At 39.8% G+C, this 18,446-nt stretch overlaps 1 protein-coding gene across 2 annotated transcripts in view; it reads right to left on the bottom strand.

The window, feature by feature from the left end:
* LOC137295896 (uncharacterized) overlaps window positions 1-18,446 on the bottom strand; it is a 61,781-nt gene continuing 43,335 nt past the window's right edge. For both annotated transcript variants that reach the window (XM_067827462.1, XM_067827463.1), the window contains 10 exons: window positions 15,699-17,640; window positions 15,211-15,341; window positions 14,532-14,699; window positions 13,052-13,238; window positions 10,788-12,378; window positions 10,276-10,380; window positions 7,094-10,012; window positions 6,752-6,857; window positions 6,227-6,423; window positions 1-5,676 (listed from right to left, as the gene is read on the bottom strand). In XM_067827462.1, the coding sequence (XP_067683563.1) occupies window positions 5,582-5,676; window positions 6,227-6,423; window positions 6,752-6,857; window positions 7,094-10,012; window positions 10,276-10,380; window positions 10,788-12,378; window positions 13,052-13,238; window positions 14,532-14,699; window positions 15,211-15,341; window positions 15,699-17,640 (7,441 nt within the window). In that variant the 3' untranslated portion in view covers window positions 1-5,581. The remainder of the gene's footprint in view (window positions 5,677-6,226; window positions 6,424-6,751; window positions 6,858-7,093; window positions 10,013-10,275; window positions 10,381-10,787; window positions 12,379-13,051; window positions 13,239-14,531; window positions 14,700-15,210; window positions 15,342-15,698; window positions 17,641-18,446) is intronic.

The following is an 18,446-nucleotide window of genomic DNA, read 5'->3' as shown; positions in this document are numbered from 1 at the left end:
TCTGAACAAGGTACTTTTATTTTCAACAAGTACAAAATGATCGAAGCTCCAAAGTGAAATAATATTAACACTATGCTACATGTACACTATTTTGACTAAAACATATAAAAAAGTTGTTCATGAAGTGGAAATGAAACTGTTCCTCAAAAATACAAGTGATATGTTCAGATTTGAAAAGAGTAAGGTGTAATCTCTACATATAGACTACATCTGGAATGCAGTGCGATAAGATGGCATGAAAACAAGCAACACCACACATTCAAAATGACATTACACATTTTGTCAAGTCACAACTCATTACTGTTGTAATCTTTCAAGTCCACAACACCCCCCCCCCCCAAAAAAAAAAAAAAAAACGGTTGAAGACGTTCTTCACATATTAGTAAAAACAAGACCCTTACTTTCATACACATTATTATGTATAATCACTTCTGAAACTAACCTTCACCTTACTGTATCAGATACTCAACAATGTTCACCTGAAGTTCAATATTGATACTGTTTGCTTGTAACTATTTGGTGGAAAATATAAGCAAATAAAGACACTGGATCAATATGTGCAGTAGTTCCTAATGGCTGAGTAAAGAGAGTGAATTTGACAAAGACCAGTCAGCAGTATTTTAACTACATGACAAACACTGCCAGTAGTATGGTACATTGCACAATATAGTGGAGTATCGACCTAATGTAAGTTCTTTAAGGATACACTCATAAATGATACACTATTTTATTACTTGGTTTAAAGATCCCTTGACTAATGTTTGCTCAGTGGAAGAAAAATACATAATAAAACTCAATTTTGCCATTTTCTAAATATGGCTGATAAATAAAAATAAACATATATTTAAAACATCTACTTTCTTTAACAAATTTAGCACTGGTGCAAAACAGAATCTTAAATATTAAAACAAATACAATCTCTGATTTAACATTACCAAGTGAAAGTGCTGTTTTTTTTAAAACCGTGTTATAGACGGAAAGGAGAACAGCTCATTGGCTGATGGCATGCTCTATTTTTGTTAAATGGCCTGCTAATGGTGAAGGACACTCATGAGGCAAAATCTGCAATTGCACTTAAATAAAAATTCAATATTTTTCACTACCTAACCAAGGAATATTGCTGTAAAAGATCTGTGAACAAAGAAATACAAAAAGTGTGGCCTAAGTTCCAATTCTAAGCCTTTCCTATTCCATAACAAGTGGTAAGGCTTCCTTATTACTGAACTGATCACAAACATGTATATACTTCCTGTTTGGAGAAAATACTGATTAAATGGATACAGATACATACCATTAAAAAGTAAGGCATATTTGATTTACAAGATTAATAATATGCAAATAATGAATCTTAGGAAGATACATATGATAAGAGAAATTAAGAGAAAATGTGACATTGTATTGTATTTCCCTGGAAGAGTTTTATCTGTATGGATATATATTACTTTTTCTCATATGCATTGGTTATGTTTCACAAAATGGAATATCCCCTAATTTTTTTAAATGGTGTATCTCCAGCAGAATGGCCTTTAAGGTATGCAGCTTTCAGAAACTATTCAGCTAGGCCACTGTCAAAAACTGGCTATAAAAAAACATGATGACCTCACTGGGTTGTTATGAACCTGGCCTGTCTACAGGTACACTGTGTCAAGGGCTACAGGGACTAGTACAGGGACTAGTACAGGGACTAGTACAGGGACTAGTGTAGAGTATGGCACAGTTGTCACACGGGCTCTCAAGGACAGCTGAAACACATCACCAGATTACACTGACATAAACCTAGGCCTTCCACAAACTGAAATACACACAGTACCACTGCCACCATGTGGAAGAAAACTGCACAACACAATACTTATTGGATGGTGATGAATGAAGTGATTTGATGCAAAAATATATGATGATCTATCTACCTGTGGTGTAACCATGGCGATGCTGAAGCAACCATGTGGATTTCTACACAATAAATACTACCGGTAATAGAAATAAGTAGAAGGGCTATGCATTCAACCTGCAGAGGAATATCACCTTCTTTATCAAACAGACCACTGGGTTTACCAGTCAGGACATGGACAACATGACAGTTTCAAAAACATTTTGCAAAATTATGCTTCACAAAGTATGCTTAACTTAATTATACAGTAAGAACTTTTATTTACAACCAAAGGGTTAAATCCAATTGGAACTTTCAACACTTGGATTTGAGATAATATGAAAATGCAGTTACTTAGACAAGCTAGTCTTTTCAATGCAGTAGCCGATACACATCTAGAACACTGGGTAGTACGTTGGGATACCAAATACTGTCTCAAGCGACATCACAGCACTTGCCTGGTAATACAAATTGATAGACATACAAGGGCAATACAAACATTGTTAGAATAATATCTATAGGATTGGATTATACTGCCTGAGACACTAACAGGGACGTACAATACAAGTCATATCACCATATCCTTTTTTTCACGTACGTCATGATTGTTACATGTATCTTTGTTCAACACTGTAATGCAAACATTTGATGAATATATCACATGGCATACTATTTAGTATCAGCAGGTTGAGATTGGTCAGCATTATCCCTGGAAGGTGTACTTAATGCTCCCCAGGAATATAACACTGTCAAGGTTAAGGTGTTTACACAGAACCATATACACATTACTGAAAATGGGTTGATCATAAGTCATGAGTTACACAACAAGAACTCTTTCAAAGTTCTCAATTATGAGAAAAAAGACACTACTTGCCCATTTGTTTTTTTTTTAAAGAAAAAGAAAAAAGGTCATGCTGAGCTTCTTGAGAAATGATTTCTCAGTAAAAAGAGAAAAAATGAGGGTTCAGATGACATTTTCAAAATAGAACAATGCATTCATGTAAACACACGATAAGTCAAAGCATTTTTGGTTCATAATGTGGCTATTTTCTCCAAAATAACAGTGATCACACAACAGTATACCAGTATACACTATACACAGGTTTCTGATTTGTAAATTGTCCTATAGTGCAGCGAAACTGCAGGATTTCTGAGCTTGTAGCCACACAGATTGTTTTAGCCTTATATAACTGGAAAATATTTCATGCACTGGCAAAAAATATCTATTTCAGTTTAAGGTTCAATTGCAGACACAGTAATTATTTCAGACACTAGTATTCTTTACATGTGATATGTACTCTCTGAGTCAGTATTCCATGTAAGGAATATTTGATACGGCATTGACTATATAAGGCAAGCATGATGAGACGACAATCATAACCAGATAAAACATACATTTTGATATCAGGGAGACAAACACTTAGCTAGAGCGTCTGTTTATAATGACAACAATATTCTAGGGCATGGCATGGTGACATTACTCACATTATTCTGGGACACAGTTCCAGAATCCTCACCACATATTACTAACATTATTGCATTTTGTTGGTAGTTGTGAAAACATTCAGTCATGGCAGAAACTACAATATAATTCAGTTGATTGATGAACACCATTCTCTGCAATATTTCAGCTAGAACAATTGCCCTATTAGATTGAAAATACTCTTTTCTATCATTTACACCCTTCACATGCTTTGTACTGTCAAAATATTTGTAGTGAAAATCTAAATGAAGCATTTCTCATTAAAGTCAAACGAACAACAGTTTCATAATGTGTCCAACTGGGCTCTTCTTCTCAAGGTCTCTAATGTTTTTCAAAAGTTTCACTTTTATAATAACAAGTTATCCTAGTAAGCAAACAGCAACATAAAAAGCAGTTACCTCCCTTTATTTAGTTGAAAGACGTTAACATACGTTTGGAGCATCGTTGACATGAAATATTCAATGCTGGTAAAACATATAACAACAATAACAAATATTTAAATAGGTGATCATCGCTGTTAGTGAAGACAATTGATATTTGTACAACCTTCCATAATATATACATGAATCATGACCTTGACACGTATTGAGAGTTCTGAGTATATACGACCAGTGATCGAAATAATTTTTCAACTCAACCTGACAGCCGGACTGGTAACCTGTTGCCTGCCCACCTTTTTAACTTACTTTTTTGCAATAACTCACAAAAAAGGCGCCATTTTGTAACAAGTACAAATGAGTAAGTAACCCTGTCTTTGATTTGTTCTTATTGAACCATGTGACTACACATATGCAATCATAGCGTAGCTTACTAAGCCAGCCAGTTTTAGTGTCCTATATTGCTATCTTCACTGGCTGAAGAGTTGTCCATGTATAATTATGGAATATACTCATAGCTTTCATTCATCTTTATAAAATCAAAATATGACATGACAATAAAAATGGAATAATCGTCCTGAGAGTGAACTGAAAGTAGGTCAACTTTTAAAATTGGGCTGGTGGAGAGAATTTCCAGGCAGCCCGACTCAAACTTACCAGCCACGTGCAGGTCGTTATTTCGATCACTGTATATGACACACTTAACTTTTACTCAAGTGCATCTTTGATCCTTCTAAAACATGTTACTTGTTCATACATTAACAGCTGACCATGCACAATATCTGACATACAGGTAATGTTTATCAAATGAGAATATGAGAATACTGGTACCATTGTTTGTGAGGTTTAATTAGTTAGTACTGTCAATTAGTATTGTGAACATCTGTAAATATCTGACATGAAAGTACAGTTTGTACACAACACTGTGTACTTTGTGCTCAGTATCGAACTAGAAGCCATGTGTAATTCTTAGTACCACTGCTTGTAAGCTATGCATGACAAGCATACCCAGCACTATAAACATGGGTCACCTTTGAATTATACAAACTGTTCACAGGCAATCACCAAACAGCAGTTTCATATACTAATACAAACTCCTAAGTAGTAGTAATCGGTGAATGGCAATATGATATCTTATAGACATGGGGCAATACAGTTTCATATCAATGGGGGCAATACAGTTTCATATCAATAGCGGTAATAAAGTTTTATATCCACAGGGGCAATACAGTTTTATATCAACTGTACTTCTGAAGGAAAACAAGTACAGAAACACACAACAGTTTTAGCATTCAATCACAGGTCATTGCTATAGAGAGGGTTTACAGAAACAGAGGCATCACTGTCAGGATGTAACTAGTGTGGAAGGAACACACAGCATTGTGGGGCGTGGCAAGAGCCACTGGAGGTCTTGTAAGGTCATGTCGTGTACACACAAAGCAAGGAGAACCCACACTGAACCTTCTGTCACTGAGTTCCAAGAATGCTCACATATCACTGAGGTTTGTGGTCGAGTTGGTAAGGGACAACACTTCATGTGGCTTATTTAGTTTATTGTTACAGGCCATTTGTATAGTGAACATCACTAAAATAATGATACAACTAAGGTTTTGATCATATCATCCTCAACTGCTAACTTATTAGCAATCTGGGGAATGGTACTTGAAGTTGCCTGTGCACAGAGAACAGTCAGATTTGAAACCTGAGCGAGATTCTAGGGCAACAGGTGCTTGTGACAAGATGCCAAGTTACTAGTAAACAGTAGAGAATAAGCCATTAGGGTGTGACCAACAGCCTTTCCAGACTGCAAAACATTGGCATTGACATGGAGACGAGATCATGAAGGGAAGCTGGTCAAGATGTGAGATATTGCTGAATGAAAGCTTTAGGTTGGATGTAGACAACTTGGCGAGTTCCATCAGTAACTTGAAGTGTTTTGTCAGGCTTTTCTGAAAACATCAAAATGATAAGTGGTGAAAGGAGAGTCTTTGTGTGTCAGAGCATATTAATCATATGATAACAATTATTTTGAAATAAACAATAACTATTAATTTGAAGTACAGGTATCTGAAGAGTCTGTTGTCCTGTTGTTGGCACTGGTACACACATGATAGGCTGGAAGATACGACTCTAATACTGTAGAGCAGGAGCATCAACAACAGTTTACTTCCAAAATAAGTGTCACACGGTAACCAAAGTCAATGTTAAATGACAATAACCATTCCAAGAATATATAAAAATTTCCTTGCTGACAATAAAACTCAGTGGGTGATCAGTTGAGACAACATGGCTAAGTCACAGTGATTAAAGGCCCGTGAAAATCCAGGGTAAAAAAGGTCTTCAGCAACCCATGCTTGCCACAAATGGCGAGTAACAAGATCGGGTGGTCAGGGTTTCTGACATGGTTGACATGTCATCGCTTCTCAATTGCGCACATCAGTGCTCATACTGTTGATCACTTGATTGTTCAACTCACTCACTTACACTCAGAGTTATTACCTGAGACAACAAGGCTAAGTCGAAGCAGAGGGAATTCCTTCTGGCGGAACTTGGCCACACACAGGCCGAGGCTGTAAGCGCTGCGCATGTAACGATCACAATCACACTGGGAGATAAGCCGCACTATACCACGCTTCCTGAAAGTGGAGATCAGCGCCAGGGTCTTTTGCACCCAACAGTGCTCCGAGTCTGCATCTCTGTAAATTTACAGGCCACATACTAGATTTTGGCACTTTACAACATTATGTATTTACGCTTTAAGTTTCCAGAGTAACATTGTAGAAGTCACGTAGTGTTCACATTGCCAGAGTAATATTGCACAAGTCGACTAGCTTGTTCATGTTGCTACAGCAACATTGTACAAGTCACACTGGGTTCATGTTGCCAGAGTAACACTGTACAAGTCACCTAGTCTTCATGTTGCCACAATAACATTGTACATCCCCTAGTGTTCATGCACAGTTACTCACCACATCAGTATGGGGCACAGGCCACCACTGTTGTTGCTAAGCCAAGACGGCTTACCTTGTTTTAGCCAACTGCATGATGACGCTAGAGTGGACAAGCATCAACCATTTCTTCCCAGACCGACACAGTGCATACATGCCAGACAGGATGTGATCCAGATCACCTGGAACAGACAGTACAAGCTCATCAATCATCTCAATTTACAACAGTCTTGTTTCTAAACTGCTTATCAATAACATATATATGATTTTGGAAAAAGTCTTCATGTATTGGTGATATCCTCGTCATATATGGACGTTTCAAGGTGCAACACAGAAATACCCTAAACATAACAATTTGCTTGATTTGTTATCTTTCAAAAACAATCTAGGAAAACTGATTTTGTCCCTCGTTTCCTACCTGGTTTTCCCTGCAGGAGGAAGTCATCATCAGCATTGACAATACCACCTTCAGTCACGCCACCGCGAACAGCCCAGGGATTGTCAGGCAAAGACTCATACACCTGCTTCTGAACGTCAGCAAACTGACGGAGCACCGTCCTCTCCCCCCGACTAAGTGAGCACTGCAGTCTCTCTGGCGTCAGCACTTCGTCACAGTAGGTGTAGTAGGTACTGGACAGGTCCAGCCCAGGCTCCAGGTCAGCATCAGGTCTTCCCTCATGCAGATCATGTGTGAATTCTTCAAGGTCATCAAGGCAGGATTTTATATGCTCTTGAATCCTTTCCCTGAATTCTGGAACTTCAGTGTCTTTTTCTACTGATCCGAGACCCAGATCATCATTGTCTGATATGTCTTCAAGACTCTGATCAAACTGTGAAATTTCTTTCAAAGGTATAACTGGCTCTGTGTCCGATTCTTGACTTGGTTTGCTTTGGTGATCACCATTTGTGACAGGAGTCACACAAGGAATGTCTATGAGGTGTGGAGGGCTACCATCATCTCTATGCACACCAGGATCAACCACACTATCATTGTTTCCACTGATAGTTTGGGAGACTGTTTGTTTGAGCAGCTCCCCGACCTTCTGCTGTTGCTGCTGCATAGCAAGACTGTCCATAAAAACAGGGGACACTCTCAAAGGTGGGGTATAAGTTTCGGAAGTCACAGCTCCTTGTGTGGACATGAACTGTGTGGGATATGTGGGATATGTTATCACTGGCGGATATGATGGCAATGAGTTCTGATATGGATGGAAATTAACACTCAGTGATGCCTGTGCATTCCAAGGCAGGCCGGAGGTACCAGTCAAGTGCGACACCGGGTACGGTAAGGAACTAGGGGCATAGTTAAGTGGAGAAACAGACTGAGGATAAAGAACATATGGTTGTGGATATGTATGCTGGTTAAGTTGCTGCATCTGAGGCCACAGATGCATCATACGAGGATTGAAGTAAACCCTGTTTCTTTGCTCAGGTAGATGAAACTCTGTCCCAGGCTGTAGTGTTGGCTGGATGTCAGGTCGTTCTCCAGCCAAACCTGGCTTGTTCATTGTTTGAGTTTGATCACTGGTGCTTAACTCTGCTGATGGTTTTAGAGTTGGCATTAACTGGGGTAGCTGATAACTCACAGCTGGGGTGATGGACTTGATTTGCTGCACAGGACTCAATCTACAGTCTTTAACACATTCACCTCCAATCGTTGGAATCTTTTCCCCCTTCTTCAGCATGTCATTGGTGTTCAAGTCCTTTGGACCTTTCTGTGATTCACTATCATCTACAAGGGATTTTGAATATCCATCAGTTTCTCTCTCTGAATTGGTGCAACCCTCTACCTCTAAAATCTGTGACTCTACACTGTCCACTATAGGTTCAACATCTTTGTAGTATTTGTTCAACTCAAACAGATCACATTTTGATGGAGAAAGACTGTGTTTGCTGTAAGATGTTTGGTGAGGAATAACATTTTTTACTTCTTGTGTCCTTTGTTCTCTGTCTGAGTGTATATCAGTAACCATGCTGGAGATGCTCTGTGACTTGTCTGTTGTGGCAGTACTTATCACAAGAAACTGTCTACCTGCATCTGACGTTGACAAGCTGGGCACTGTTCTGGTCTTCAGGCATGGATTTTCATGATTCTGGAGCCATGCTGATTCTCTGTCCTTGACAGATGCTCCACTGTTTACAGCACTGTTTATTTTCTGCTCGTTTTTGGCGTCCACACCCTTTCCTTGATGATAGTAGGTCCAGTTCCTTAAGCTAGCTAATGAGCCATCAGCTTCACAGGTAGTGCTATCAATAGGTCCCAGGCCTCCATGAGAAGGATCTGGGTTTTCTGTTGGACTTTCAAACCGCCTTCTCTTATTTGCAGGAGGCTCACGATCCCTTGTCTGTGTTTCATGATCAAAAACAGTTAAACTACGAAGGATTCCATCTCCAGTTGTCTGAAGTCCTTGTACTGCACCATTCATCAGTCTTTCTACTGCCTCTGCAGCATGCTGAGCATCACCAATATAACTATCACAGGGTAGATCTTGAGCAGATGTATTACAGTCTTCTTGGAATGTTGAAGGAGGCACTGGAATCTGAGAGGACGACGGCTGAATTGACTGAGCTGAGGATTGTTTCATGGTTGATCCTGAAGTTCTGCCCTGAGTTTTTGTTGTCCCTCCACTGGAATGATGCTTAGAAGGCTGAGAAATCCTATATGACTCCACCTTTCTTTTTTCTGATGCAAATATTTTTCTGTCAGTAATAGTGGAATGTTTTTTCTCTTTGTTTTCTTGTTGGGTCTTTGCTGAAGCTGAGATGATGTCTCTTCTCAGATGCAAGGACTCTACTTCTACGGAATGATGAGTTGTATACTGCTCGAATTTCTCCCCAATTTCTCCTCCATAACTGTCAACAGCACCTACTCCCATTTTGGGCACCACTTTGAGCTGAGGTAAATTTTGACCATGATCCGACATCCCTGACTCACTTGTGTTTGACTTTCCTGACTTAAGCACACAGCAACTGTGTTCAGTTCCGAAATCTGCTCCAAGGTGTACTTTCTGTTCATCATGTGGGCTTGCTTGTTCAAGGCTTGTATGTTTCTGTGCTGACATCAAGGAACTAGTGAGTCCAAGCTGAATACGTCTCACCTGAGCTGCACATGTTATTTGTTCAGCAAGCGTGGGAGCAAAAAGGTCCCTCTCCAGCATGGAGTTGACTGTAGTTTTCCTGTCTGGCTTGACATTGTGTAGGTGACTATCAGTGAGTTCCTGAGACTGCTCTAGATCCCTCTTCTGCAGGATGGCCTTGTTCCTCCTGGGATCCAAAGAAGGGTTGTCTTGAAGCTCAAGAAGATGGTAGTTACCAAGCTGTGGGTTGCGTTCATACTCTGAAAACAAATATGCATCAGGTTACCAGAAACAATCAAGATGAAAATTTCTGCTACAAACGAGCTACATAAGGATTAAAGTGGGTGAGCGAGTTGAGTTATAAGCAGCTTTGCACATCAATTACAGCTGTTTTGGCATAGCAGTTGTCAAGCAGCATTATTGGCAAAATTGTTGATGAAATCTGACCATAAAGGTTGGTATGATTTTCTCAGTATTCTTTTCATGTTTAACTTGGGCTATGACATAAACAGGATCAACATACTAAAATCCCTCCAGGGGTCAAAGGTGAAGGGGAAGAGCACATGGTCCCATCTGTTGAACCGGTCGGGATGGGGACCAGTTGAACGACGAGGCTTCTTTTTCTTGGCTGCACAACAGGGTAAAGAAATGGATACACTGTAATGTTTTTAAATATCTTCTAGATTTGAATTTGAGGGTGGCATGTAAATTCAATAATCAACTGGATAAATCTTTCATAAAAAAACTTATATATAGCAATTGTTCCCACACTTTGCTTATCTATGAATATTCCACAGGAGGCATCTTAGTTAAAAAAATATTGTTATCAATAATGAACCACAACATGGTCAGAAATTACTTCATTTTCTTTCTCTACAACCCTCTACCAGATGGTACAAGCAATAGGACTACAAAAAAATGTTTCTTCATGATTTGACAAGTCTCACAAGTTTGGCAAGACTTGCATCTATGATTTCACACCCTCCCTTTCTGTAAAATATTTTAAGGAATCTAATCACAAAATGTGATTCTCACCTCTACCACATCTCTGCTCCTTGTGTTTGGTCTTTTTTGATGACGCTGTCTTTTTTCTGTTTCCATTCCCGTCTTCGTTCCCAGAGTTGATCAAACTTGAAGAAGGAGTGTCATTTTCTCCATTCAACTGTTTGGCAAAAGTCTTAAGTCGTGGTGACAGGCATTCTTCTTGTGTTTTATTTCTAGGGAAGGGGGCTAGGATATCAAAATCAGGGGAGCAGGGTTGAGGCAAGGACTCACATGAAGAGTCTTGTACATCCACTGGTTCAACATGTCCAAGGAAGGAGGTCAGCTTCTGGTCAAGTACAATACTGTGTGATCGGTGAACTGATTGTTCAAAGTCATCAACTGCTTTTGAAATATGCTCTATGTCATGCTTGGCTTTTGGTTTTTGAGTTTCTAGATAGCTGTTTAATTCCTCCAGCATCTCAGCAGCCTCGTTCCTCCTCCTGGCCACATCTTCTGTTTGAGTTTTCTTAACAGCACCAGCAGACTTTCCATTTTCTTTCAGAGACAATGATTCACTATCTGTGCGAGATGTCATACTACAAGCAGTACTATCTCCAATTGGCACAGTTTTCGAGACAGCTGGAACAGCAAGATCAAGTCCAGTTTGGGATGTCCACATGTCTTGGAACAAAGCAAATGACCTCTTTCGTGAAGACAGAGTATCAGGAAAAGACAATGTCCTTCCAAACACTTGTTTCCTGGGACAAGAATTGTTTCCTCTTGGTGGACCGTTCACTGTGGTGCTAATTTGAGACGGTCTATCAACATGATCTTGGGCTTCCTGCTCACTGTCACTGAAGTCCATTGGAGCTTCCTGCAGATCATCAAGACCTTGTGAGGAACTCTTCATCTCACTGCTTCTTGCATTGACTTCACTGTCTGGCAACATAGCTTGATTTGAATCTGTACATGTGACAGGAACAGGTGTTTCCACTGTACCAAGCGGGTGAAGGTCTCTGTGAACGGTGGTGCTGAAATGTGCCTTTGAAGTAACAGGTGCTGAAACATGGTGTGAGCATTCAACTGTCTGTGTTACAGATGGAACTGTCACATTTCTTTTGGCAAGTCTTGGATCGCGTGGTCTTTTAGCTGAATTTGCAGCGGTCACATCTGAATCTGTATCCATACTTCTCACAACATTGTTTCCCCTTGACATGGTATGGTCATCAGTGAAATTGATTTGCTGTACATCTATATCTTGTTTGGACTTAATGGAATCGGTCTCAAAAGACCATTCGAACTGATCAAAGAACTTATCAGCTGCAGATTCAACTGACTTTGGCAGCTTATTCCAAGTCTGATGAGGAGCCTCTGCCCAAGAATGACAGCCTGGAATCTGTACTCTCAGCATACGATCATCTTTCTCATGCAATCCTTCAGATGGCATTTGTTGTAGTTCTTCAGAACTGTATTCCCGTGCATGTTGAAGTCCCATCTCAGAAGCAGAAATACTGTCTAAAGTTTCATTGACTGGCAGTAGTCCCTCCCTAGATACGTCGACAATGGTGTTGTGAGCTGCTTGTCCAGGTGGCAGATGTGGAGATGTTTCTGTGTCATGACCTACATCATGGCTGATCCCAGCCTGGGAAAGGATAGAGACTTGTTGTCAGACAAATGTGAGCATGTTTTGTAACATCAGCAATACTTCAAGCTACATGTTCTCATTTCTCCCCATCCTTCCCAAACCACTATTTGATCTTTGCATCTTTCTCATCTCTTCTATGCTATCTGCCATTCAGAGATGCCAAGTGTAGTACTGGAGATCCAGTAGTGTAATTTGACCTCCATTCACTGGAGGTGCCACCAGTACTAAAGGACACACTCACCGACTATATGTGGCACCAACATCAGAATGTTAGCCATTTAGTAACACAGATTAGGATACATTTCTTGAATAGGTTAGAGCAATCGTGTTCCTTGTTTTACACATTCGCCTGCCATATTTTTTCAAGATAAAAAACAACAACAAAAAACACTATTTTGCGATAAATTTTTAAGAATTCTCATGTTTTTATTGGCCAAAAATGACTAATTTGTAAGATTGTTTTTTTTCACCCACATACACTTCATAAATTGCTAAAAGTAAAACACTATGAGTAACTAGATGGAATACTACTTTGATTAGTGATCATATTTTATTGTTTTTTCTCTTCTGCCTTTAGGCTTTCTGAGGACAAATATCTGTAAAAAGAGAAGTAAATTGGTCTGGCCTTATATAGAAAAGTAACTTGAAATCCAGAGGGCAACAGGCCTACCTCCTGTGAATCATAAGAGAGTTTCTCCATGTCAAAGGTTGCTGATATTTGCTGCTGTGAATCCTCTCCGTCACCTCCTCCCATGAAGAACTCATCCAACATGTCAGCCTGCTGTGCCCTCATCTCAAACTCAGGCATGTTGTCTGTTTTAAAAGTCATTTCTTCATCAGGCCTGTTTGCCCTAAAACTATGTAGAAGAAACAACCATCAAATATACTACAAACCAAAAGTATGGGAACACCCTAAATATTGATGCTCATATATAAACTTTAACATGGTGAGGTGATGTATATTATGTATACAAGAAAAGCAATGCTTTGTGTGCTTAATGGGCACTAAAACCAACATGTTAGAACTAGCAATGAAGCAACTGATTACGTTTTCATTGAGATAAATAAACGTATCAAACACAGCGAAAAATAAGGGTGCTGAAACACACCCAGAACCATGTTTGATTCACACACACAAGCACTAGAGAATAGTGCATTATGAAGACAGACTCAGACCTTACTCAGAGTATAAATGAAGTCACTGTGTTTAAGCTTGTATAATTTAGGGTGATCCCAAACACAAGAGAAGAGTGCATTATGAAGACAGACTCAGACCTTACTTAGAGTATAAATGAAGTCACTGTGTTTAAGCTTGTATAATTTAGGGTGATCCCAAACACAAGAGAAGAGTGCATTATGAAGACAGACTCAGACCTTACTTAGAGTATAAATGAAGTCACTGTGTTTAAGCTTGTATAATTTAGGGTGATCCCAAACACAAGAGAAGAGTGCATTATGAAGACAGACCCCATACTTTGTGTTTGCAGTATAGTAAGACTATACTTTGGGGTGGTGAATATCTTGCATGAGGAAAGACCTATATGCAATACCTGCCAAAGCTTGTTACAAAACAATTATTTAATAACCCCCAAATACGCTGTGTGAAATGTGCATCAGGAACAGAGAGACAGGTGGAAACTGTTCACACTCTAGTGTCATAACATAAAACCTCATCATCTCATCCCCCTACCCCTCCAAAACGCCTTCATGGATGATGATGATGATGATGATGATGATGATGATGATGATGATGATGATGTGACTCTCATCTTCTTAAGTTGAAGTTGTAAATATTTACCCAAATAGTATAATTCACAAAGAAGTCTGGTGAGAACATCACCCATGCTAATATGTCTGTAACATTAGGTTTGATGTTCCTTGTTCAATATCTGATCTTGGTACGACGTGGACAGTGACTGAACAAGCAGCCTTCTGCTCTCTGGGCGGACACTCATAGAAGACCCCGTTAACAGTTATGTCTGGACCAGAAAATCCAGTCCCAATCATTTGATGATGATGGGCACATCTGGTCCCCTAATCTTCTTATGAAAAGCACTGACAACCAAAAACTGTTTCCAACCAAGATCCTCCAAGCTGAGTGTTCAATACGTTCTTATCTATATTCATCTTCACTTTGCTTAGTTTCTCACCTATCTTGTTTGTCAGGTGAAGGTGGCACAGGATTCCTGAAGAATGTGTAGTTAGAAAAGCGAGGTTGCTGTCTGATGTTGTGATGCATGGCGAAGCTCCAGGATTCTCTGAGACGCTTCCATTTGAGACCAGATGATGTCAGGTCAGACAGCAGCTCATCGATGTTGCTTTAAAGAAGAAACATCAATACCAGGACTCACACATCTTTCATGGGACTTACGTTTTGACAAATCAGCTGTAAAAACTTTCACAGTGAAAGATTATGAGGAGAGGGGGAGAGAGGAGAGGGTGGGAAGAAGAGTGGAAAGAACGGGTTGGGGGAGGGAGACGAGAAAGAGAGGGAAGGGAGAGGAATATGAAGTTACAACTAGATGGAAACAGTAACTCTTGCTTCATAGATAGGAGTTTCTTGTATCATTTATAGTGAAGGGCTTAATATCTATATCCTTCATTTAATTTTACTATTTGCTTGGACTCCAGTTATTCAAACTGAATAGTGATTCATGCTACTAGCCTTGCAGGTTGTGTAACATTTGCTTCTGAAAATTTGATACCTCTACACGCACACAACCCAAGGAACCATGAAAGTAAGTGCAGTCTGTATAGTGACTGTAACAGTTGTTAATCAATGGGACAACTCCTGTACTCTAGGACACAATGCTGAGACTCTAAACATACTTGACTTGAATGTTGAAGGAAGCCATTGGTTTCCTCTTTCCTGTCATCTTGTAGGGGTGGAACTGTCGACTGTGCCTGTCCTCTGTGATCTGAGCCATGCTGAGGTTTCTCACTGGGTGTCGGCCAGGGGGCTGAAATGACAGGGACAAAGCTAAGGTGAAAACTAATGGACTGTCCGGAGAGAACAAATGGGTGGCCTACAAGCTGGTCTGACTAAACTTTCAACATCAACATCTCATATTCATATCATCCCCTTTCAGCACAGTAAGCGAGCGTGAGAGTATAGTTTGATGCCACATTTTTCGCAATATTTAAGCAGTATCATGATGGGGCACAGAAGAAATGGGCTCAATACATTGTACCAATGTGGAGAATTGAAGCTGGGTCTTTGCCATGATGAGTGCAAGCTTTAACCACATGGCTACTCTCTCCCCTGAATCTGAAGCAGGTCGATTCTAAGTACAATGTATTCACATGACATTACTTACTGCATCCATGGTATTCGGACTGTTCCTGTCCCCACTGACAACTGAACTGTTGCCAGACTTGTCATCAGTCTTCTCTTTGTTGCTGTTGCTGCTATTGGTTCGGGGATGATTAACTCTGGCTTGAATTCCTGATCTTGGATCCCCACTGAGTCTTCTGTCACAGATACTTTGTGTTGCTTTAAGGCCATCACCTCTCATGTCGTTGTTGAACCTATTGCCGTTAAGCCCATCACTGTTTGATACAGCAGTGACAACTGAACAAAGGTTTCTGGAATTTGGTTGAGAATCTTCATCAGAACAATGTGTGCTGAGTATTTCCGATTCTTGATTTGTTTTTGCATCAGGTTTTTGTGTCAGCTTTTGTTCATACCCGGATTTGCCAGATATTTCTTTCTCTTTGTCAAGCAGATCTTGAGGCGAATGTGTTTTATCTTTTAAAGAGTTCTGAAGATTCTTTACGGCTGGGTTGGGCAATGTTGAACTGCTGTGACAAGAACTGTCTAATAGCTTGAAGGATGGGGATATGTCAACATTTGTGTTTAGTTTCAGTGGCTGCACCTTAGAGAGCTCCACCATTTCTCTGCTATACAAGCCTGGTATTTGGGGAAGGCACGACTGCTTTAGTTTTTCAGCATACTTTTTCTCAAAGATGATTTGTGCTTTCGACTTTGGCTTGCCATCACCAAATCTGGTGGAATAACCACTGCTTGGTTTACTGACACTTGATAGTCTGTCAGCAATGTCTGATATGCGACATAAACTCTTATCAGTAAGCTTGTCATGCATATTTCTACTGTGTTTATCACTATTACCTGCCTGATTCAAGCTGCTTTTCTCAGTTTTTTCTCCAGAACTGCGTCTAGTTTCCGAAGACATCTTCTGTTTGGAACTATTTCTTAATTGGTGTCTGTCGTTGTCGTCCTTCTTCGACACTTTATCAGCAATCTTGGAAACTTGCTGCAGTTGTTTATTTAAGCTAATGTCCCTAGTCTGGGAATCAAATTTGGAACTTGATCTAGATGTGCCTGATGATCTGCTGGGATGTCTTGATCTTCCAGACTCATTGCTTCTTTCACAAGCACCTCGGCAGTTGTGAGTTGTTTCTTTCCTTGAGTCTTTATACCGTTCACTACTGCCACTATAGTTATGACTAGTCTCTTTTCCCAACTCCTTACATCGTTGACTAGTGTTACTACCGTTACGACATATCTCTTTTCCCAATTCCCTGCATCTTTCATCACTGTTATTTTTGTGTGATGTTTCCCTTCCTTTACCTTTAGTTGTTGCACTAGTTCTTCTGTAAGAACTTTTGGTCTCCCTTGAATCTTTGTCCATATCTTTAGAATTGCTTTTTGATTTCCTGCTCTCTGTATTTCCTCCCTTACTAGAGTCTCCACTCTTACACCGAGATCTGTGGTGCCTGCTTTTCTTCTGTAAGCTACCTTTGGATGTAGTGTTAGGTTCAATTTTTCCTTCATCTGTTTTTTCCAAACTTTCGGGAAAATCATTCATCACTTTTTCAGTATTATCTCTTGTGAAACCTTCTGAATTGTCTTTGGTTGGTTCAATACCCAGGTTACCACATGAATTTCTAGAACCTGATGGTGACCTGGATCTACTACGTGACCTTGACTGACGAACAGACTTCTGTGATTTGTCTGTTTCCTGGGACTCCTCAAGAACATCGGTTATAATCCACTCTTCCTCTTGCACTTCAGCAACTTTATCACTGACAACAACGTTTCGACTGTCCTTGATGTTAGCTTCTGGATGTGACTTGTGTGGAGGACTGTCCAGCAAATCCTGACTGCTGCTGTCCTCCCCCAACTTTTCACTTGAGTCAGCAGACCTCACATAACGAATATCCTCTTCCTCTTCTTCTTGATGCAAGACAACCATGATACTTTCTGACAAACGTGAGGTGGGAACCTCTTGAGTCAGACTGAAACACATGACAATATGAGAATATAGCTGAAGACTTGGCCACTGATTCACTGCATGTTACGACCACAAAGAGGTATAAAGTTCAATCTATTTTTTACAGAATGAGTGAGTTCACTCTCATATTGCTTTTAGCAACATTCCAGCAATATCACAGTGGCAAATCAGAAATGGACTTCACACACTGTACCATGTGGGGAATGGAACCCTGGTCTTCTGAGTGACATGCGAACAACACCTTACCCACTAGGCTATCCCACTGCCACCAAAATCCAAAGACTTAAAGGCACGACAGATTATTTACGGTAAATGAAATGAGTGGTCCTAAACCTCTTTGTAAGTGGTATAGCTTATACAGTGGGGACTGCAGACATAGGTAACAAAAACAGTTTAGGAAAATATGGACTCAACTTAAATGACAATGAATACAGTATCAGAAACAACAGGAATAGGCTACCTTTCTCATAAATGTTAGTTTCTTTTTTTCAGGGAACAACATCATCATTGTTCCAAGAATTCAAACATGACAAATGTGAAAACTTGGACATTGGAGCATATATTAAGGTAGTTATTACAAAAGTATTTTTTCTAAAAGTATCTGTTTTGAGGTCTCTCTGGCCTAAAGATCTCACCATGTACATACAACAGAGTCCTATGTAGAGGCGATGTAGTATACTGCAGCTGGAGCAACTCTTCCACATACATTTAACATATGCAGTGTTCCCATTCTCCAGTAATTACTGTTTCGAACCAATAAATATTGTGATGATGCAGTACTGTCAACTGCCATTGGTAAATTTTGGATTG

The sequence above is a fragment of the Haliotis asinina genome, chromosome 9, assembly GCF_037392515.1.
Source record: "Haliotis asinina isolate JCU_RB_2024 chromosome 9, JCU_Hal_asi_v2, whole genome shotgun sequence".
Classification (NCBI taxonomy): Eukaryota; Metazoa; Mollusca; class Gastropoda; order Lepetellida; family Haliotidae; genus Haliotis; species Haliotis asinina.
The sequence above is the reverse complement of the archived record's forward strand: the minus strand, read 5'-3'. Positions and strand labels throughout refer to the sequence as shown.